This window comes from Medicago sativa, chromosome 4 (assembly GCF_051527215.1).
Source record: "Medicago sativa cultivar Bolivia chromosome 4, Bolivia_mono, whole genome shotgun sequence".
Lineage (NCBI taxonomy): Eukaryota > Viridiplantae > Streptophyta > Magnoliopsida > Fabales > Fabaceae > Medicago > Medicago sativa.
This window is the reverse complement of record NC_140752.1, coordinates 19,499,631-19,523,690: the sequence shown is the minus strand read 5'-3', so window position 1 is coordinate 19,523,690 and position 24,060 is coordinate 19,499,631. Positions and strand designations below refer to the sequence as shown.

The 24,060-nt window shown below is 33.3% G+C and overlaps 1 protein-coding gene and 1 pseudogene across 1 annotated transcript; both read right to left on the bottom strand.

Moving 5' to 3' along the window:
* Positions 1-238: 238 nt before the first annotated feature.
* On the bottom strand, positions 239-1,622 carry LOC146927017 (F-box/kelch-repeat protein At3g06240-like; annotated as a pseudogene).
* Positions 1,623-4,931: 3,309 nt separating this feature from the next.
* On the bottom strand, positions 4,932-15,975 carry LOC146927016 (disease resistance protein RPP2A-like). The gene is made up of 10 exons (XM_085707003.1): positions 15,464-15,975; positions 14,727-15,181; positions 13,477-14,053; positions 12,741-13,195; positions 10,941-11,994; positions 10,245-10,523; positions 7,801-8,604; positions 6,418-6,879; positions 5,971-6,114; positions 4,932-5,451 (listed from the first exon to the last, which is right to left on the bottom strand). Exons 1-10 carry the CDS (start codon positions 15,953-15,955, stop codon positions 5,356-5,358), a joined length of 4,818 nt encoding a protein of 1,605 aa, XP_085563129.1. The 5' UTR covers positions 15,956-15,975; the 3' UTR covers positions 4,932-5,355.
* Between the last annotated feature and the right edge of the window lie 8,085 nt (positions 15,976-24,060).

Genomic DNA, 24,060 nt, shown 5'->3' with positions numbered 1-24,060 from the left:
ACTTGCAAACAATGGATGAATAATTTATCATCCAAAAAATAATATGAACAGAAGAAATTAAATTAGGCCTACAACAACTGATTCATATAAATTAAGGTGTAGCTCATTCATTTGAAATTAGTTTTCTTTCTTGGTGTGAAACAGAAATGGCAAGGGCAAAAGTTGAAATTAGAACACAAAACCTTGTTTTTCCTTCAACTTCCATAAACTTATCAGATTAACTTACCATATAAATAAATTTCAATCAATGAAAACAGCATACATTTAGAACTCAATCCAGTTACACAAGCATCAATAACTGAGTCACACAGACAAAGCGGTCAATTATTCCAATAAGAATATGACAAATAGTTAACCAATAAATACTTCACGACAAATTCATGTTACAAATGCAGCCACCAAGAGTTCATAAAATAATATAACTAAAAATATATATAAAGAAAACATTGAAGAAGAATATTTCACAACCTCATTGTTCTTGTTTGCGTCATCTTTTTAATCATGCTCATTGTCACCAAGGAGTGAAAGCAGAGACTCTGTATATATGACAACTGTATACATGCCAATTTCATATGGACTCTTACAGAAGGAGCGCTGCCATAATAGTTGTCCTTTATCATTATACTTCACCAATCTAGTACCATGATTTCTTCCAATAATATCACCATTTTTTGTAGAATATATAGGTTGAAAGAAGTGATTAGGAATGGCATCAACAGAAAGGACAAGAGTTTTAGTCCATGACGAATGCATTTTGTATTCTTTCATCACCCATATTACAGTTGTATCATTAACATTATCCATAGCCCATAGACTTAGAAATTCTCCAAATACCCACAAACCATCATATACAAATGGTTTCTTGTCAAAATCATTTGGAACTGGCATCTCAAATAATTTCCTTTCCACTAAATCAAAGGCAACAATGACATCTAAATGTAAATCATGGCGTAAAGCCAACCAATGAACAGCCCCCCAAAGGGAACCCCTTCTCCATCTTTGTATTCGTCAATATAAGAGACGTGAGTGCCCTCTATTTCTTTCCACATATTATCTCTAAACGAGAAAAACTCCAAAAGTGATGGAACAACACCAACTAATCGATTAGATTTATGAGACAACACAATCACCACGTAATCATCTCTTGACCGGTCATAACCAAAACCAAACAGATTAATATATCCTAATGAATTAAAAGGAGACAAGCATATTTGTTTTTTAAATCCAGTTGATGGATTCAAAATACAAATGATCGGATCATGGTATACCCCTATCAATCCTCTGCACGACCCTTTAATTTCAAATGGAACAAAAGATGGAGGAAGCAAACAATTAATATTGTTGGGTAAGGCAGGATCATTGTTACGAAATGCATCGAAATCGATGGATCGAATTCTATAAGATGACGTGCAAAAAATTCTACGAGTTTGAGCTGCTGAAGTAAGTTGAAAATGTGAATTTGCAAAGTGAGGATTAGAGATAAGAGAAAACCATAACTTACAAACACATTTGAAATGTACAAGAGACTTCACTGGCAACCTCATCAAAATTAGGATAATCAATTCGTAAGGTAGATACAACAGTGTCTTTTTTTCCATACTGACTCTTCTTTGATCAAACCCTAATTTTACAATCTTCTTCGAACAAAACCTAATTTAAAAAACGGTGATACAGTCATTAAATCAGAAAAACCGAATGGATCAAACCGGCAAACCCATCGAACCAGCTGAAAAAAAATGGAGCAGAAAGAAGATTGAGAGAGTGAAAACTATGAAAAGGGTAAAGAAGAATAAGCTACAGCGTTATTATTATTTATTTTTTTTTTAGGGAAATAAGCTACAGCGTTATTTTTCTCAAAGTTATATATATTTCATAATTTTACTATTTTTTTTTTTGTAATGAAGTTTCAATAAATACCTAAAATAAGAAATTGTTTTGAGTAATTTCTTATATAAATAATTTTTTAGAGTTACCTTGTCAAAAGTCTAAAAAATCTTGAAAAAGTTATAGTGGGAAAAATTACCTAAGAACTTTCGAAAATGTTTGGGAATGGTGCATATTAGAGCTGTCAAAATGGTATGATTCATATAGGCTAGTCCGCCAACTCAGATAAAATTTAGGGTTTGGGTGTTTCGGTGCAAAAAATTTCAAGGCCTTTTAGCCCACTGCCTATTTGGGCTAGCCCATATGGACCACGGGTAGTCTGTTTGGTTCGCATACCTACGTGTCTGCTTGACAAGACACATAAATTAGTTTATAAAATCGTAATATATTCTAGTTAGTTTGTTTACTCATTTGGCGGTACGCGTCGGCGCCGTAATTTTATGCAGCTCGTTTGGCTTTGCTATGTGTGGGTTCTATGGCACGAAAGAAATAGTAGAATCTTCAAGAATTGCGACATTCACCATTTGTTAGAAAAAATAAAAATCTATTCTTTTAGGTGGATGAAGATCGATAATATTAATGTTATCTTGAATTTTCATACGTGGTGGTCGAACTTGTTTGTTTGTCTGGGAGTCGGCTAATCACTTTGTGTTTCGGCTCCCTTGTGACTAGATACCTTGTACACTTTTGACGTTCTTATTGGCACACCTTGTGTTGATGTATTCCATTTTGGATTGTTCAAAATATAATAATAATAATAATAATAATAATAATAATAATAATAATAATAATAATAATAATAATAATAATAATAATAATAATAATAATAGTTTATAAGCTTGTGTGACAAAAGAATATGTTCGGTGATTGTCGTTTCAACATAAGCTTTTTTTTTTTTTTTGAAAGAGCATAAGCTTATTTTTTCTTCCAAGTTTATAAGCTCGTATGACAAAAAAAATATGTTCGGCGATTGTCTTTTCAACATAAGCTTTTTTTTTTTTTTTTTGAAAGACCATAAGCTTATTTTTTTCTTCCACTTTTACCTTATTATTTTATTCAAAATTCATTTTTACCGTTTATAATTTAAAATAAAAAAATATATCTATTAAAATACAAAGTATACGAAAGATCACAGTATCTATTTCGTGCTATAGAAATTTTATCTTCAACTTCAGGCGTAATATATATTTGGTGATGCATGTGGTTATCGAGTTAATTTGAAGATATTATTGCATGGTGAAGAGATTAGTGATAATAAAGCTTAGTCATAGAGATAACTTGCTCTCCAAGTTATCTAGTTACACTTACATAACTGTATTAGTGTGAATGTTAGAATACAGTTAGTATATGATAGTTGTAGTAGTCTTTCAGCTCTCCTATGCTTCATTCATATTCAAGGAGAATAATTCATTCATTTCTTTCCTTCATAATAGATATTGATCCCCTTGTGAGGCGCTGGTTGTTTATTCATGTTCGGCCACCTAAATTTGGTCGTTTTCCTTTGCATTGTGTTGTTTTTTTTTGAGGGATTTGCATTGTGTTGTTGTTTTGTTCTTTGTCTACAGACTACAATAGTTTCACAGGTAGAGGATTATCATGAATTGCATTCAGGCAACATGACTGCATTCTCATTCTCATTCTCACGTGTTGCATAGAAAACCACAGCTGCACAAAGCTAAAAAACACAAACAGTGTAGTTCCTCCAGGGTCTCTCCAAACATCTCCCCAAGTGTAGCTGTCTCACCAACATTTTTTAAACCTTCACGCATCATTTTTCGTTTGTGCTTCTTTTTGATAAAAATAAATATCCTTAAATTAATTTAGAATTTAAGATTTCTATTACATATTTTCTTCTCATTTTCAACAACCATATATACAACAGCTGTTTTGTCTATGTAACCAAGCGAAGCATTCAAGCTACGGGAAATGTTGCTGGCTATATGTAGGGGACGGTTCGGTTTGGATTGGTTTTCAGTCAAAAAAATGTCCGAACCGATGAAACCTTCATCGGTTTGGATTGGTTCGGTTTTCATTGTTTTTTAAAAAAGAAACCGAACCAAACAAATCGGTTTGGTTCAGTTTGGATTGGTTCGGTTGATCGGTTTATTTAAAAATACAATTAAAAAAATTTATATTCTCAGAAAATATTTCATAGAACTTTGTATAATTGTATTTCATATTTTGTTTTTTCATGTTCTCTATTTTCTAAATAACTTTTTATAACTAACCTTACTCAATATTTCATACATATGATCCAAGATTCATTCATCCATCATTCTTCAAAAACAACTTTATCAAACTCAAATATTTCAATCTTTCATGATCCATACATGCATCATTCATCAACAATGAAATATAACGTAACGTGTATAAATCAATGGCATAGAAAATGAACATGGAAAACAATGAAATATAATGAGTATAAATCAATGGCATAAATATAATAAAACTAATCAAGAGATGAATGATCTCTGCGGTGACCGGTGACGATGAACAATGGGTTTGGTGTGGTTGACGGCTTAGGTTTCTTTTTTAGTAGAAATGAAAGAGTCTGACTGATGAGATGAGATGAAGATGAGAGAAAGTGAATGGATTAAAAAGTATTTTATGTTTAATTTTGGGTCTAACCATAAGTTTGTGTGAGGTAGGATAATATTAGTAAAATAAGGAGTGTGGTTATCATCGGTTTGGTTCATCGGTTTCACGGATCTCGAAATGAAAAACCATGAACCAAACCAAACTAGATCGGTTTCGATTGGTTCGGATCGGTTTCGAACCGAACCAAACAAGGTCGGATATTTTTTCGGTTTGGTTCGGTTTGGACTGTCGGTTTTGTTGGTTTTGTCCGAACCACTTACACCCCTAGCTATATGGCAATCAGGGTTTATTTTCTTTTCTTCTACCACTTTCTCCTGTAAGGTGATTTGCATATGATGGAATGCTTTCAATTTCCTCTGTTTATTTTTTTTCCTAATTTTATTGTAACATTAAAATGAGCAAAAGTTATTCTAGGATTATATTACATCCTACTTATTAAAAGATAATGATTGGAGTGCAAAGGATTTAGCATTTTTTTCTTTGTAGTAGTTTAATTTCATATGGCCCATTTGATGTTTAGAGGAGTAAACATACCATTATGCAAACATACCACTTTCAATAACCATATATACAACATAATCTTTTTCTATACTTTCCAATTAAAATTCGACTTTTATCGATTGCAAATTCTCCATAAATATGGTTAAAAGAGTCTACTTGCTGGTACACATTTAAGGATTCTACAACAGTCAAATTGTTTTTTTTTTTTTTAAGGAAACAGTCAAATTGTTATACAATGAACTAAAGATACCTATTTCGCCTTTAAACAAAAATGAACTAGGTAGTTTCTGCTTTCTCCTCTTGCTTTTCAATCATGTCGTCCAATGGCTTCAGGAATTTGAAGTTATCGGAAACATTCCATGTTGACCAGAATCAAGTACCTCTTTTCACTTCTTGTACATCAACCAAAGGACTTTTGTCCCAAGATTCTGGATTATTAAATTCTTGGAGCTTGAGGATTCTCCTTCCCTGTTTCACACAAAGCAGTGAAGTAGGAGGAAACATATCAAAATAATATTAGCAACAGAATCATTATTCTTACAAGGGTTCATTATAGAAAGTATACAATACTACCAACACACTTTATATTATTGGATGAAATTCACGTGGATCGAACTAAATCAAAATCATATCGATATTGTTGCCTATTTAGTGGGACACGTTACCACATAAATTTTACCCGATAATAATAAGTGTTATGATAGCACTTGAACTCGGCAGAATATGATAAAATCATGATTTCCAAGGAGAAATATATTATTCACAATCTAAATTCAAAGTTATTGTTTAGACTAGAGTGAACTAACACATATATAAAAATGTCTAGGACAAATTAAATGGATGGTGACCTTTTAATAGTGATAGCTTCATGGGAAAGCTTAAATGGATGACAAACAAGAAGTAATGTTTTTTAATGTCTTCAAATACTTTTTACTTATGACGGACTTTTAAAAATGTTTTACAAAAGAAATAAAGACATGATTGTACCTTAGAATAGGCTGCATTTTCTTTGTTTGTTAGAATGGCTGCGAGACAACCAAACCATAATACCACCAAACAAAACAAGAAAGGCCGTGAAAACAAGACAGCTCGAACAAGGGAAAGAAGAGTGAAGAAGAGTCTACCAAATATCTAAACCCATAAACATAATGAAAGGAGTGATAAGTGAACTGTATAAAGTAACATCATAAAATTACAAGATCAAAAAGATTCCAAGTATTAATATATCTTTATAAAGTAAATCAATAATTGATTAGGATTGATAAGAAAAACATTTGTGAAGTTTTTGTTTCCTCATGAGCAATCATTCATGTTTGACATTACCGATTCACATTCCAATTCATATATCTTGTATTTATCATAACAACAACATGAAAAGAAAGGAAAGAAAATATCAACATAGGGAGTGTATAAATTTAGACTACTATTACTTACATTTTCATCACCTCTAGAAACAATGCCATTCTCATCTAGCTCATGGCAGTGATTCCTCTTTTCCTCAATCGGTTTATCATAGACAAGATAAATTGTTGTTTTCTTCACAACGAATTCATTTGTAAAAACAACAACCACCTTAATTTCGTCTCCAGCTTCTATATTAGATATTACTCTCTGCCACTCCTCCTCGTCAAAAGGTGCTAATAATGCGCCTTTCTTGTAGACTTGAATGGTGTTCTTTGTGCAATTTATGACCAACACAACTTTAAAGCCTTCTGTTGTTGTATCTTCTGTTGTATTGTCTGTGGAATTAGAATAGGCAATGCACATGATTGTCTTCAAAGAATGCCCGTCCACTTGAGGTACTTCGAAAAATACAGAAGAACTGTTGCTATTGAAGGTTAGCCAATCGGGATAGTTGTCACCAGGGAGCAAATCGGACCCAATGGGAGGCATTTTCTGTTCAATTTACATATGTGAACAAACAATTATTTGACAATTATGTAATCTATAAACAAGGTCAAGAGTCAAGAGTCAAGACTCTTAATAAAAAAATCTTTAAAGGGAATGGGAGATTTTGGGCTAATTTTTTTTCATTATTCCAATTATACCCTTGAACAAATTTGTCTATAGAATGCTCTATTGTTCCTCAAAAAATAAAAAATAAAAAGCTATATACTTGGTGTCATTAAAAAAGATAAAAATTTATGTTATATTTGCTATATTGTTGGTGTTGGTGAAACCGATAACTGATAAGAATGGTTTACTACAATTTGAAAGTCACAAACAACTATACTTATAATTTTAATCAAAATCAAAATAACAATTTCATAAAAAACAATGTTTATAATTTACACAAGCGTGAATCTATGGTCTTAACTATCCCTTTTTCAGGAAGAGAGGTTAAGAGAACCTGAAGTTCGACTAGGAGGTATATATATACTATTGAGGTGCATACCTACAATTCATTTAAATTTTGTTGTGAGGTAAATATATGGTAACTTTGACATGTGCATCGAACTTTGAGTGTGTTTGTGAAGGTGTTTGTGATCTATAAAACATATAGAGATAGGGTTGTGTTTGTGTGTGGGTAAGTGACTGTGTGTGAGTATAAAAATTATTGTGACTCTTTGGTGTCAACCGTCTGTTTTCCAGGGCAAACAAGCTCTCGTGATTCGGAGTCTGTCCGGAGGAAATATATACTATTAAGGTACATACCAACAAAATATTTAAGTTTTATATACATGATTCAATATATGCTAATTTTGACAAGTTCATCGAACTTTGACTTTGTTTGTGTTGTATAAAACAGATATAGAGAGGGTTGTGTAACTTGTGTTTGTGTGTGGGTAACTAAAGAAGGAGAAAGAGAGAGCGAACCTGCGAAATATTTTGTCTAAGGATGTTGGTGACATCGCAGCTCACTCCCATTTCAATAAAAAAGGAAGTTAATAAATTTTTTGAGCTTGAAATACAAGCTTGATTGCGACAATCAGTTGATGTGGAAGTCTCGATGTTTGAGAATCCCTCACAATTTTGACTGTTAAAGCTATACAAAATACTTGCTACAGTTTGATTTAGTTGAGCTTCTGAATCGCATTTCAACCAAAGACGTTGAATATTTTGAAGATCTTCTAAAATGGATGATAGACAATAGAAACTATTATTTTGTTCATCTGTGAAATCAAGACATGGAGTTCCTGCAAATGATTGAACTCGGGATAGAATATTATTTGTAGGAGACAACCAAGACTGAATAATGGAAGGAAACACTCTACGTGCGAATCCTTCATAGCCACAAAGAGAAATATATGCAATGCTTTTTGATCTTACTACTGCAAAGGGAACTCTTGTGATAGCAGTGTTATCCGCAACCAAGGTTGTTAAAGATCTCATTTGTTCTATATCCTCTTCCAACTTGTCAATTTTTGTACATCCAGACAGAATGAGTGTTTTAAGCGAGTCTAACTTATATATGCTCCTTGGAAGTTCTCGAAGGCCTGTACAATCTTTCAAATTTATTAAAAGAATCTTTTTGAGATGTCCTATATTAGAAGAAACCGAGGACAAACTGGGACAATCCTTAAGTATTAACTTTTCAAGATTTGGCAATTTTGAAAAGTCAGGGGTATGTCTCAAGTTGTGAGAATGACTCAGATTAAGAATTTTCAGCTTCACCAGAAACTGCAACAAATGAAAATTTGAAGACATATATTAGAGACAAAATATACTAGAAAATAAATACAAGCAACTATAAATATTGAGAAGAATTATTAAAACACAACTATTAGTCATCCTCCCTAAACAATTTAAAATATTTAGAGGATTGCTTTAGCATATTGAAGTCCACATCATTTCTTTAATTTTATTGATGTAGCATTCTTTGATGATTCTCGAATTTTCACCTTAAAGGGTGAAGTACTCCACCCATCTACAATTTTGCCTACTGCTTAACTCAGTCCTCCAACCTCTAGCCCTCAAGATGATAGTGCTTGTCCTTTGAACACCTATCATCACTGTCCATTGGGATCTGCCCATTGGTTTCATTGCCCGTTTCAGCATCTCAACCTTCTCTGAAGCCATCTTCATCTACTTCAGTTCTCTGCACTTGTAATCCTCACCCAATATATAGTTTTGGAAGTTATCGTCATCAATCTTCTACTAAATAAGCTGTTAGTCTTTCGTTGTAGTATGTTTCTATTACTATAAATTTTTAGGAAGCTCTTTCCCATATAAGATGGCAGTAGGAAATGATTAAGGAAGTGCGAATTTTGGAATCAACCACACTTGATCTCAAGTTCCTTTATCACCAAATAAAAATGTTGTGGGATGTCATTGGGTATTTGCTGTCAAAGTAGGACTTAAGGGTTCAGTGGATTTTGGTCTTACTACTAAAGGTTTCATTCAAATTTTTGTCCTGGATCATGGAGGTGTTTTATCTCTTGTTACAAAACACTGTCTTCACCCCAAGCTCTTCCATGTTCTACAAATGGATGCCATAAAAAATATTTTCTTGCATGGAGACTTAATAGATGAGATATATATGGAGCAAACTCTTGGATTTGTTGCCTAGGAGGTGTTAGGATTGATTTGTACACTTAAAAATCATTGTAGAGTTGATTTAAGCGATTCAACTTTATCAAAAAGAAATTTGGAACGATTTGTAATGATGAGGATACGTAGTAAAGTATTCATCTAGTTTGTGTCTGTGATAAGGTTTATGTAGATTATATTGTCATAACATCAAGTCATCATATTGAAATTCAGAAATATAAAAACACATAATACACCATTTTGAAACAAAATACTTGGGTCAATTAAGATATTTTCTTAGAATTGAATGGAATGCTGAATAAAAAATATTTTAGTAGATGATTCTTGAAGAAAGAGAGGCATGCTTTTATAAATAAATTCAAGTGTGTCAGTAGATGATTCTTGAATAAAAAAATATATCTACTAAAAAAAATATTTTAGTAGATATATTCTTGAAGAAAATGGAAGGCTGAATTATAACCAGTAGATGATTCCATTCAGAGACTATTCTGAAAGATGAATTATCTGACTGTAAACTTCTCAAATATTTATTTTGCTATTGTTGAGAGTTAGTACTGAAATGGTAGAGTGTAACCAGATCGGATGTTATTATGTTTACTACATTGTTCTTGGTCATGGATTTCCTCAATAATAACCATTTTAGTCTATTATTATGCAGTGCTATAATTCCTCTGGTAAAGATGACTTAAATACTAATAAAAAACACAAAATAAGCACTGTGAGATGTTAAATTAACTAGGTCACAAGAGCAAAACAAATTGAATTTATACCTGAGACTTTCTCCACACTCGTTCCAGATTGGAATATTTCAAGACAACAGCAACTAGAGTATCTTGATGAAAGTCTGCAGGTATATATCTTAGAGGGAATCCATGCCAACTAAGCCACCTAAGATGTCTTGAAAGATATTTGTAATCTCCATTAAGTTGTACGCCAGCAAGTTGAAGCAATCTCAGCTTGTCCATCTTCTCAAATGCTTTGGTTTCCAAATAAATTGTTGAGTCCATTCTTGATATCTTTAAACTCAGTCCCTTAACAGCTAAAGTAATCTGTGAAGCAAAATAAAATGTAAAATAAAACACATAGCTTAGGTAAGTATAAGTGGTAGTTAAAAATCTTTTAGTATATAGCTATATATAATAGTAAGGTTTGAAGCCAATGGTCGGTTACAAGGAAAGAAGTAGCATTAAATGATTCACAACGAATCAAATTTTAATAACGAGAAAAATAAGCCAGCAAATGAATGGTAACAGCTAATAACAGATTTATCGATATTCACTTTTCATCCATCCATATTAGAGATCATATATTTTTGTTAGAGATATAATATAAAATCATTCATATAATTTTTGCTTGAAAGCTTAAGGTACAGAGACATTTCTGTCTTTGCGGTGTCTGATACAGTGCACAGAGGCAAAACACAACACAAGCAATTGAAAAAATAAAAGCATACATGAAGATCTTACAGTATCTTTTGACAACTCATGCACGTCCTCATAACGCCATAATCTACTAGGCTCCTTGCCCGCATCTTTTGATATCTTGCGCACGATCTCTCTGCCCATGTCTCGTAACAAATCATGCATTCCAATCTTGTTTTTTCTATCAACAGTTACAAGACTTTGTTGTACAAGGATACTTATCCCAATTACTGAAAAATGCCCACAGTCTTGTAGTATCTTAGTTACGTCCTCTCGGTCCATACCAATAAAGAAAAAAGCAATATCAAGGAATATATCTTTCACATCATCATCACTTAAACCATCAAAACTTATTCTTAGTTTCTCTGTCACTTTATCATTGGGAATCAGTTTGAGTTTTTCAATGACTTGAAGAGCTAGGGGCAGTCCTCCAGAGTACTTAACCACATCCATAGAAAGGTTAGTAAAACCATCAATAGAACTTGGTTGCTTGAATGCATGCCAATTAAAAAGCTTCAGAGATTCGCCATCATCCATTTCCTTCATTCTATATACATCGTCAACTTCAAGCCTACTAAGTAAATCCTCATCTCTTGTTGTGATGATTATTCTACTTCCCTCACCAAACCATTTTCGATCTCCACACAAGGCATTCAATTGATCCAATTGATTCACATCATCAATCACAAGAAATATCTTTTTTTGATAAAGTCTTTCCTCTAATATTTTTTTTCCTGATTCAACTGTTTTTATTTCTATCTTTGTAGTTTTGTAAATGTCAGAAAGAAGTCGTTGCTGTAAAGAAACTTTGTCCTCATCTAGTTTCCAAACTTCCCTGACATTGAACAGGAAGCTCTTTGCATCAAAATCATGACGAAGTTCATTATAAACGGCTTTAGCGATGGTTGTTTTTCCGATCCCTCCCATGCCCCATATCCCTAGTAGTACAGGATCTTTTGATTTTTGTATGTTCAGTAGTTGAATAACATCTTGTACACGTGATTCTACTCCTACTGGATAGTCAGCAACAAACAACTCTGTCTTGTCTAGCAAATGAGTAACAAGATCAACTATTTTCTTGATATCCTCGCTTTCATCGCTATAAAATATGATCACAAGAGTAAGCGAATAAAAAAACAGTTTTACAAGCATTGCACAACATGTACATTTTCCTTTTGTCTTGTGTGATCACTTTCAGTCAAATTATAATTTTTCAATCTCAGTCAAGATAATAGCATATGGAATCCATTGAAAGCTAAATTTTTATCACAAATGCTTTTGAAATATATCAATATAAGACTGAATGAAACTATGTAATTGGCTTTTATCAGGTACAGGTGTGTTACTTTTTTGAGCAGTTGAGTATGAAACAATCTAAAGTGAGAGAGTGCGTTTTAGAGAATACAGTGTAACAACAACTGATGATTGATTAAAAAATGAATGGTTGAAATTTAAGAAAGCAATGACCAATAATGGAACTTTAAAACATTGTTTGTTTGAGGTGAAAGTGAAAGGACAGAAACTTGAAGACAGGAAAGCATGAGTCTCAATACAACTGCCAAGTATAATACTACATATCGAATAATGGAGTCGATTAAAATTATATTTTTAACATATCACATAGTTTAAAAAAAATATTATTTGGAATAACTTAATCTTAATGTAGAATTATACTACCATTTCAAAAAAATATGTAGAATTAGACAATCAGATAAATCAAATAGATGGGGAACACCTATTCGGTAAAGAACTTATATTCAAGGACTACAAGTACAGAAATAATTAAAAGGATTCTCCAAACTTACATGTTCGATAATATAACAAATTAAGTAATAATTAAATTACCTGGATTTTAAGATGACAACCCCTGCTATGCCACCAACTTCATGGAGTGCTGTTTTCCAATTTCTCTTTGTGTATTCATCCACTGATTTTGTTGATAGAAGATATTCAAAAGCTTTTCCAAACTCTCCTGTTTGATTACGTACTTCCGAGGGATCTACCTCATAGAACACTGGTACAACCACCATACACTTGGTTCTACTGATTTCCACAATTCTCTCCAACTCTACCATACACCATTTTGAGTTAGCAAAGTTTCTAGACAGAACAACAACAGAAATTTTAGACTGTCCGACTGCTTCCATTAGTGCGACTGAGATCTTATCTCCTCGTTGAATCCCATCATCGTCTTTGAAAACATAAAGCCCGGAATTTTGAAGAGAGGAATAGAGATGTGAAATGAATTTTGCGCGACAGTCTTCTCCTCTGAAACTCAAGAACACGTCGTACATCTTTGTCTGAAACAAAAAACTAAATTACCAAATCTTAAATATACGGTAGCTATAAACTTTGGATGCGATTCAAATAAAATATGAGTTGAGACCTGAACTTTGATACCACTTTTTGACTCACAAGTCACAACCTAACAAACTTCAAAAGTTCTTTTCATAAATTATGAAACTAAATGTTAAAAACTAATTCATGGTCACTTGGCTTCAATCCTTAAGCATTATTTTAATTTAGAAACAATATGAAAATTAATGATAAATCAAGTAGAATAGAGCATATATCTACTCACTGCAGCCATATCCATTAACTTCATTCTGTATACATGGTCGACTTCAAGCCTACTGAGTAAATCAGCATCCCTTGTTGTGATGAGTATTCTACTTCCCTTACCAAACCATTTTCGATCTCCACACAAAGCATTCAATTGATCCAATTTATTCACATCATCGATTACAAGAAATATCTTTTTCGAACAAAGTCTTTCCTGTAATATCTTTTTTCCTGATTCAACTGAGTCTATCTTTATCTGTGTAGTTTTAAAGATGTCAAAAAGAAGTCGTTGCTGTAAAGAAACTTTGTCATCGTCTACTTTCCAAACATCTCTGACATTGAACAGGAAGCTCTTTGCATCAAAATCATGACGGATTTTATTGTAAACGGCTTTAGCAAGGGTTGTTTTCCCAATCCCTCCCATGCCCCATATCCCTAGTAGTAGAGGATCTTTGGATTTTCGTCTGCTCAGTAGTTGAATAACATCTTGTACTCCTGATTCTAGTCCCACTAGATGGTCAGCAACAAATAATTCTGTCTTGTCTAGCAAATGAGTAACAAGATCAACTATTTTCTTGATATCCTCGCTTTCGTCGCTGTAAAATATGATCCCAATAGTAAGCTAATAAAAAAACAGTTATACAAGCATTGCAGAACATATACATTTTCCTGTTGTCTTGTGTGATCACTTTCAGTCGTATAATAGCATATGCAATCCATTGAAAGCTAAATTTTTATCACAGATGGTTTGAAATATATCATCAATTTAAAAGTGAATAAAACAATGTAATTGGCTTTTATCAGGTACAGGTGCGTTGCATTTTTGAGCAGTTGAAACAGTGAGAGTGCATTTTAGAGAATCCAGTGTAATAACAACTGATGATTGATTAAAAAATTAATGGTTGAAATTGTGGACCAAGTATAATTAAATTGAGGCACTACGTTTTCAGTTGACTTCAAATTTTCAAATGAAGGTTTACTAAAATCTGAGAAAGCAATGCATAATAATGGGACCATAAAACATTGTTTGTTTGAGGTGAAAGTGAAAGGGAAAAAAATTGTATTTTTACCATATTACACAGTTTAAAAAAATATTGTTTTGAATAACTTAATGTAGTATTAAACTTTTGGAAAAATCAAATGGATTAGGAACACCTATTTGGTAAAGAACTTATATTCAAGGACTACAAGTACAGAAACAATTAAAAGGATTCTCCAAACTTACCTGTTTGATAAAATAATAAATTAATTAGTTAATAATTAAATTACCTGGATTTTAAGATGACAAACCCTGCTATGCCACCAACTTCATGGAGTGCTGTTTTCCAATTTCTCTTTGTGTATTCATCCACTGATTTTGTTGATAGAAGATATTCAAAAGCTTTTCCAAACTCTCCTGTCTGATGACGTACTTCCGAGGGATCTACCTCATAGAACACTGGCACAACCACCATACCCTTGGTTCTAGTGATTTCCACAATTCTCTCCAACTCTATCATACACCATTTTGAATTAGCAAAGTTTCTAGACAGAACAACAATAGAAATTTTAGATTGTCCGACTGCTTCCATTAGTGCGACTGAGATCTTATCTCCTCGTTGAATTCCATCATCGTCTTTGAAAACATAAAGCCCAGAATTTTGAAGAGAGGAATAGAGATGTGCAATGAATTTTGCGCGACAGTCTTCTCCTCTGAAACTCAAGAACACGTCATACATCTTTGTCTGAAACAAAAAACCAAATTACCAAAGCTTAAATATACGGTAACTATAAACTTTGGATGCAATTCAAATTAACTATTAGTTGAGACCTGAACTTTGATACTACTTCTTGCCTCACAAGTCACAACCTAACAAACTTCTAAGTTCTTTCAATAAATTATGAAACTAAATGTTAAAAGCAAATTCATGGTCATTCGGCTTCATTCCTTTAGCATTACTTTAATTTAGGATCAAAGTATGAAAATTAACGATAAATCAAGTGGAGCAGAGCATATATCTACTTACTGCAGCCATCCCCATACCCTCTTTCCTTATGATTTCTCTTCCCATTGCTCGCACCAAAGTATGCATTCCAATCCTGTTGTTGCTATCTATAGTTACAAGGCTTTTGTCTTTAAGGACTGATATTGCAATTTCCGAGAAATTCCCAGAGTAATTTAATGTCTGAATGACATCATCCTTTTGCATCCCAATAAATAAAGTAGCTATTTTAAGGAATACATCTATGTGTTGATGGTCTAAGTCATCAAGATTTGTACTCAATTTATTTAATATGCCATCGTGGGGAATGGTTTTGAGTTTCTCCAGTACATTCTTCCACATTTCTACAGATTTTAGAAACAAATAAGACCCAATGACTTTAAGAGCTAGCGGCAATCCCCCACAGTACTCAACAACATCTCTACAAAGGTCAGTGTAACTTTCTATAGGACTTGGATTCTTGAATGCATGCCAACTAAAAAGCTCAAGAGATTCAGTATTGTCCATATAATTCATTCTATACACATGATCAACTTGAAGGCAATGCAAAAGATTCTCTGACCTCCGTGATCGTTGACGAAAACAACATATCCAGCTTGTGTGAGAGCGGAATAGAGATCCAATGCAAAAGATTTACCAATGTCTTTGTCATGGTAACTCAAAAACACATCGTACGTCGAACCTTGATAAAGAGATTTAGAAGAGGAGCTTGAGGAAGAAGACATGGTTGAATGAGTGAAGTGAGTAATATGAAAGAGTATGTCAAAGACGAGGATGAGAAGACTAACGGACTCTTTTTGTTTATTTATCATAGTAAGTCAAAGTCGTCTCCAATTATTTTTCCAAATACCTTTGCTTTTCTTTCGTGGCCTCACCTCTTCCACAACATCTCTTTTTGCGTATTAACAATGTGTATTTTTTTATTTATTTTTTTAGGTAAAATAGAAAATATATTAAATAAAAAAGAAAGAGATATAAAGATCCGGGGACATCAGACCTGACTCAAAAAAAAAAAAAAAAACTATTTTTGAAAGGTGTATCAACCCTAATTTATTCTAACAAAAATAATAAGAGGTGAACATTTGCAGAGAAAAATCTATTGATAATATTTTTCATTTTTGAAAAATATAAAAAACACATTCTCTAACATGTTTATTACTTCTACATCTATCATAAGAAAAATAATATCGACCATTTTGTCTAAAATATCAACGTTATACTCTTAATCTCCTTAATTTAGTGGGTTTCATCGTCATTTTTCATTTAAATAATAAGAAGAAAAACAAATATTATAACATAGGCAAAATTACACTAATAGTCCCTTAACTTAATTTTATGTAATGTTTTGGTCCTTTATCTTTCTTTTTTTTTCCATTTCAATCCTTTATCTTTTTAAATGTTTACACTATTATCCTTTTTTTTTTTTTTTAAAGTCAGCAAATTCATAACAAAAATAGGTTATTCATCAATAAACTCATATCTTCATCAACAAAAACCCAGATATTGATAAAAAAAAAATCCAAAAAAAAGGGACCTCGCCATTGACTACTGCCTCACCTCAGAGAGAAATTTGATGAGAGAGAGATGGAGATCCCAGTTTGTATAGAAATAAAGGGAGTTTTTTTTTTATTGCTTCTGTTGATTAATTGATCCGAAACCAAATTTTGTAAAATTATGAGAGGCGTCTGAAAAATTGTAAAACTCATATCGCCAAGACATCGACATGGATCATGTTCCATTGTTTCAGGGCGTTTAAATTTTGTTCCTGACTTTTAGCGGTGAATGTCGTCTCTCTCATGGCTTCACCATTGTGTTTTTTTAGGGTGTGTTTGGTAGGAGAGAGTTGGAGACGAGAGTTAGGGAGGAGAGAGTTATAAGAGAGATTGTTAACTCATCATGTTTGGTTAGGAGAGAAAGAGGGAAGAGACACCCAAAATGTATGGACCCCACCCACTTTTTGTTTCTTCCCTAAACTGCCGAGAAAGAGAGAAATGGCTTAGTTTATCTTTTTTCCAGCAATACCCTTGTGTACCTTGTGAACTTCTGTTTTTCTTTTTTTATAAGTTGTGGATTTTAATTTATTTTTTACACATTGTGGTTGGTTGTTATTCCAGCATTGCGAATGAACCTGTCATAGTTTGCAAGATTTTTTTTTTAATTTCCCATCTCATAAGATATATATTTGGATAAAAAAAAGATATATTACATTATAGTATTTCACTTTAGTTGTTGTTGTTGTTATTATTATTATTATTATTATTATTATTATTATTATTACTACTACTACTACTACTACTTTGCAATTGTTAATTGACGTAAAATTATTTTCTTTTTTATTGTGGAATGTGAATTTTTATTTTTTGTTGATCAGTGGAAAGTTAATTTATTTGGCCTTAGTTTAACTAAAATAAATAAAATGACACATATATTTGTATATATAGTATAAGGATATTTTTGTCATTTCAAAAATCAGACACACTTCTTTCTCTTCTTTTTCTCTCTTCTTTCTCTTGTACCAAACAATACATCAAATCTACTCTATTTCTCACATATTTCTCTCTTCCCACACTCTCTCTCACCTATTTCTCTCTTCTTACTTTCTTCTCACTACCAAACACACTCTTACACTTTGTTTGGTTGAGTATAAATAGGAAAGAGAGAATTAGGTGAGAGAGAAATTGAAGAGAGAGTGATAACTTCTCTTGTTTGGTTATGAAAGAAGTTGAGAAGAGAGACTAAAAAATAGTGGATCCCACAGCTTTTATACTTCTCCCTACTTGTGCCGAGAAAGTGAGAAGAAATGGAGAATTGACTATATTGGCCATTAGTTTCTAAAGTTTATTTATATTTTTTTTTCTCAACAGTTTTTTAGATTTCATTTTTTTGTTCTACTTCAAATTTCATTTTACTGGATACGGGAGCCGTTATACTCTAATAAAGAAAAATATAGAATATACTGTTTTTATACGGTTGTTTGTTCAAAATTGAAATTAAAAAAAATAAATCATTTCCTCAAAAATAAAATTAAATCATATCAAACTAATAATTAATTTAATTAATAAATTATATGTTGTTTTCATATTTAATTGTGTTTGAAAAAACTATTTTAATTTCTTAATGAAGTAAAATTAAAATTAAAATGCATTAACTTCATTCCAAAATTAAACTCAATTATGATAAAGTTGTATAATAACTTTCTTAGTGTAAGGATATTTTGGTCTTTTCAAAAATTAAACACACTTATCTCTTCTCTATTTCTCTCCTTCCTCTCTTGTAACAAACAACCTATTAAATCTACTCTATTTCTCACCTTTTTCTCTCTTCTCATACTCTCTCTTACCTATTTCTCTCTTCACAACTTCTCTTCTATACCAAACATAGTGTTAATGAAAAAATGAATGAAAAATAGTATCTCACATTAAATGATGAAAACTATAGACACGAGAATAAATTAAAAATATATATAAATAGGTCCTTATATTTTATTTTTTTGTTAAGTAGCCTAGTGACTATAAGACCCTTTGTATATATGGCAATCTTATTCCTTTAATTGGTATGAATGCTATTAAGACTACAAAGATCTTTCTTCAGAGCATGTACTGCTAAATCAATGTGATGAATAAGGACCGAGAAAGGTTAAGATAATACCAAATCAATGCATGAAAAATTCAATGCATGAAAAATCAAAATAATTCAGGAATCATTATAATGATAATTGAATAATAATAATTTGGAATAATTTGCCATGTTAGTTAGAGTGAAAACGATATTTTACAATGAGGGTAAAAATCATTTCAAATTTTGTGGGAGTAATCCATTTAGTGAGGGTTATTAGAGAATGATAAGGATGAGAATAAGAATGATAGCCCAATAACTTGCGCTGCAAGTAATATCAGTTAGCTTAATGAATAATTGTGATTAGCTTGTAATTAGGAGCAATGTATCTCTATATATACTCCTTGTATCAACTGATTCATTCAAGAGAAATGAAATTACACTTTTCACAATTTCCATAACATGGTATCTAGAGCCTTTCTTTCTCTCTCCAAAGTTTGTTACAAAGTTAGTTACAACAAATTTTCTTCATCATCTTCTTCGATCCGCCATGGATTCTCTGTGAAACTCCATTGATTTCTTCGAGTTTCTTCTTGATTTCTTGTTGATTCATCTTTGAATCATCTCGTTTTCTTCATCTTTTTCTCGTCTCGTCTCGTTGCTCTGTTTTTCGCCATGCCTCGCAACAACAATACTCAACCTGATACTGAATCCGTTTTCTACGTACATCCAAGCGAAGGTCCTAACTCCGTTATTGTTACACCGCTCTTGGATGGATCCAATTACCTCGCATGGAGTCGCTCCATGATTCGAGCTTTTGGCGCGAAAAACAAATTGAAATTTGTTGACGGTTCAATGGAAATTCCTGATGAGGATGATTTGAATCGTAGTGCTTGGGAACGATGTAATCATCTCGTTCAATCATGGATTATCAACTTTGTTTCACCGCAAATTGCACAAACACTGGTTTTCCATGAATCCGCCATTGATGCTTGGCTTGACCTTAAGGAACGTTTTGCTAAAGCTGATAGAATTCGCATAGCTACTTTGCGTTCCACAATTAACAACTTGAAACAAGGTTCTAAAACTGTTCTAGAGTACTTCACTGAGATGCGTACTCTATGGGAGGAATTGAACTCTCATAGACCTATGCCACATTGCACTTGTCCAAATCCTTGTCGTTGTGCTGCTATGAGAGAAGCACGCAATTTTAGACTTGAAGATCAAGTCATTCAGTTTCTTACAGGACTGAATGATCAATTTGTTGTGGTGAAAACTCAGGTTCTAATGATGGATCCTCTTCCATCAATCAACAAGGTTTACTCTTTGGTAATTCAGGAAGAAAGCAACAATTCATCTATAGCTTCTTCATTACCTGAATCAGTTTCTTTAGTTAATGCTTTTGATTCACGAAACAAGTCTCAAGGGAGGGGTAAAGGCATTTCTCCTGGTTCAAAACCTCCCAGACATTGCAGTTTTTGTGGCAGATCTAATCATACAGTTGATTATTGCTATGCCAAGCATGGTTATCCTCCCAACTTTCAGAAGCAAGCACCTTCTGTTAATGCTTCAAGTAGCAATGAAAATATTGAAGCACCACCAGGCAATAGCAATGATGCAGCCTCTTCCAATGCTAGTATTTCACAAGAACAATATGATCAGCTTCTAAACTTGCTTCAACAAGTGAACTTGCTTCCTTCATCATCAGTTTCTTCTTCTGGTGCCAGTGCCAATAATGTCATTTCTAACCCTTTGTCAGGTATATCTTCCATATTCTCTTGTTCCATAGCTTCAAAATCTGACATATGGCTCTTAGATTCAGGAGCCAATGAACACATTGTCTCTTCCACACACTGGTTCACTTCTTATCATAAAATTTTGCCTAAACCTGTTAATTTTCCAAATGGTACTTCTGTCTTAGTTGAACATGCTGGTACCATTCATTTTTCACCTAAATTCTATCTTGACAATGTCCTATTTTCTCCTCATTTTAATTTCAATCTGATATCTATATCTAAAGTTTGTGAGTCTCTGAATTGTCATGCCAATTTTCATAACAAGAAATGTTTCTTACAGGATCTTCACTCCCAGAAGATGATTGGTTTGGGTAATCAAATTGAAGGTCTCTATAGATTAGATTTAGGTTTCTTTCAATCTTCTTTGCCTAATAAAACCTTTGTCAATAATGCTACTACAAATTTTACTCTTCCTGCTTCTGCTTTATGGCATTTCAGACTAGGGCATGTTTCTAATAAGAGACTCTCTCACATGTCTCAGTTGTATCCTAGTCTTAATTTTGATTCTCATGCTACTTGTGATATATGTCATTTTGCTAAACAAAGAAAATTGCCTTTTCCCACTAGTTTGTCTGTTGCTACTAGCAAATTTCAGCTTTTGCACTTTGATATTTGGGGCCCTTTGTCCACCACATCTGTTCATAATCATAGGTATTTTCTTACCATTCTAGATGATTATAGCAGGTTTGTTTGGATTGTCCTGTTAAAATCCAAATCTGAAGTCTCTCAACATGTCAAAAACTTCATTTGTCTCATTGAAAACCAATTTCACATCACTCCTAAAACCATAAGAACAGATAATGGACCTGAATTCTTGCTTAACTCCTTTTATGCATCCAAAGGCATTTTGCATCATAGGTCATGTGTTGAAACACCTCAACAAAATGGTAGAGTAGAAAGAAAACACCAACATATTCTCAATGTAGGAAGAGCTCTCTTATATCAATCCAAACTTCCATCTTGTTATTGGACATATGCTCTTCTTCATGCTACTTTCATTATCAATAGGGTCACTGCTCCTAATCTTCACAATAAATCTCCCTATCAATTACTTCACAATAAATTGCCTGACCTTGAATCCTTTAAAGTTTTTGGTTCATTGTGTTTCTCCTCAACTCTTCAATCTCACAGAACCAAGTTATCTCCAAGAGCAAGAAAATCAGTTTTCTTGGGTTACTCTGTAGGATTCAAAGGTTCTGTCCTTTTAGATTTACATTCTAGAGAGATTTACATTTCTAGAAATGTTATATACCATGAACATATATTGCCATATCATTCAAATCCATCCTCAATTACAACTTCATGGGACTATTTTTCATTTGTACCTTGTAATGCAAGCAACTCACCTATTACCACTTCACCTTCCATTCATACACCTATTATTGATCCTGACCCTCCTAATAATGAACCATCATCACCTACACCACCTCCACCACCTGTTATTAGGCAATCATCTAGAATATCACATCCTCCATCTCATTTGCAAGACTATGTCTGCAGTCATGTTTCATCTGATTTGTCTGTCAAGTACCCAATTTCTGACTCTGTGTCATATAGTGCTTTGTCTCCTTCCCATTGTGTGTTCACTCTGTCTATTGACTCTCAATCTGAACCAAACACATATGATGAAGCAAGCAAACACACTTGTTGGCAGCAAGCTATGCAAGCTGAGCTTAATGCTCTTGCAAATACTGGCACTTGGAAACTGGTGGATTTGCCACCTGACATCAAACCTATAGGATGCAGGTGGATTTACAAAATCAAACATCATGCAGATGGTACCATAGAGAGATATAAGGCAAGATTGGTTGCTAAGGGTTACAATCAGATTGAAGGACTTGACTACTTTGACACCTATTCACCTGTTGCCAAGCTTACCACAGTGAGAACAGTTATTGCTCTTGCCTCCATCAATAATTGGCACATTCACCAATTAGATGTAAACAATGCTTTTTTGCATGGTGACTTACAAGAAGATGTTTACATGATTGTGCCACCAGGTGTTGTTACTGATAAGCCAAATCAAGTCTGCAAGCTCATGAAATCTCTTTATGGTCTTAAACAAGCAAGTAGAAAGTGGTATGAGAAACTCACTTCTCTCCTTATTCATCATCACTATACACAGTCCAACTCTGATCACTCATTGTTTATTAAGCAAACTGCTACTTCTTTCACTATTTTGTTGGTTTATGTTGATGATGTTATAATTGCTGGTACTTCTCTGCATGAATTTCAATGCATCAAAGACATTTTGCATTCAGCCTTCAAGATAAAAGATTTGGGTCAACTGAAATACTTCCTTGGTTTAGAAGTGGCTCATTCTTCTCTTGGTATTTCATTATGCCAGAGAAAATATTGTCTGGATCTTCTCTCAGATTCAGGTCATTTGGGTTCTAAACCAGTTTCAACTCCCTCTGACCCATCATGCAAACTGCATCAAGATCCCAGTTCTCCATATCATGACATTCCTGCATATAGAAGATTAATTGGTAGGTTGATATATCTAACCAACACTAGACCAGACATAACTTTTGCCACTCAGCAGCTCAGCCAGTTTCTCTCTTCTCCCACTGAGAAACACTTTCAAGCTGCCACAAGGGTTTTGAGATACTTGAAGAAATGTCCAGGCCAGGGTCTTTTCTTCCCAAGAGATTCTTCTCTGATGCTTTCAGGTTTCTCAGATGCTGATTGGGCAGGGTGCCTTGATTCTAGGAGGTCCATATCTGGTCAATGCTTCTATCTTGGCAAATCTTTGATTTCATGGAGAACTAAGAAACAATTAACAGTTTCTAGATCCTCTTCTGAAGCAGAGTATAGAGCATTGGGAGCTGCCACTTGTGAGCTTCAATGGATCCTATATTTACTGAAGGATTTGCATGTGTCTCTCTTAAAGCCTCCTGTTCTTTATTGTGATAATCAGAGTGCCATTCACATAGCTGCAAACCCTGTGTTTCATGAAAGGACGAAGCATTTAGAAATTGATTGCCACCTGGTCAGAGAAAAGGTGCAAGCAGGGATCATGAAACTTCTGCCAGTCTCTTCCAAGGAACAGCTAGCAGATTTCTTCACCAAGCCTCTCCTTCCCCAACCATTTCACATACTTTTGTCCAAGCTGGGAATGCTAGACATATACCATGTCCCAGCTTGTGGGGGACTATTAGAGAATGATAAGGATGAGAATAAGAATGATAGCCCAATAACTTGCGCTGCAAGTAATATCAGTTAGCTTAATGAATAATTGTGATTAGCTTGTAATTAGGAGCAATGTAT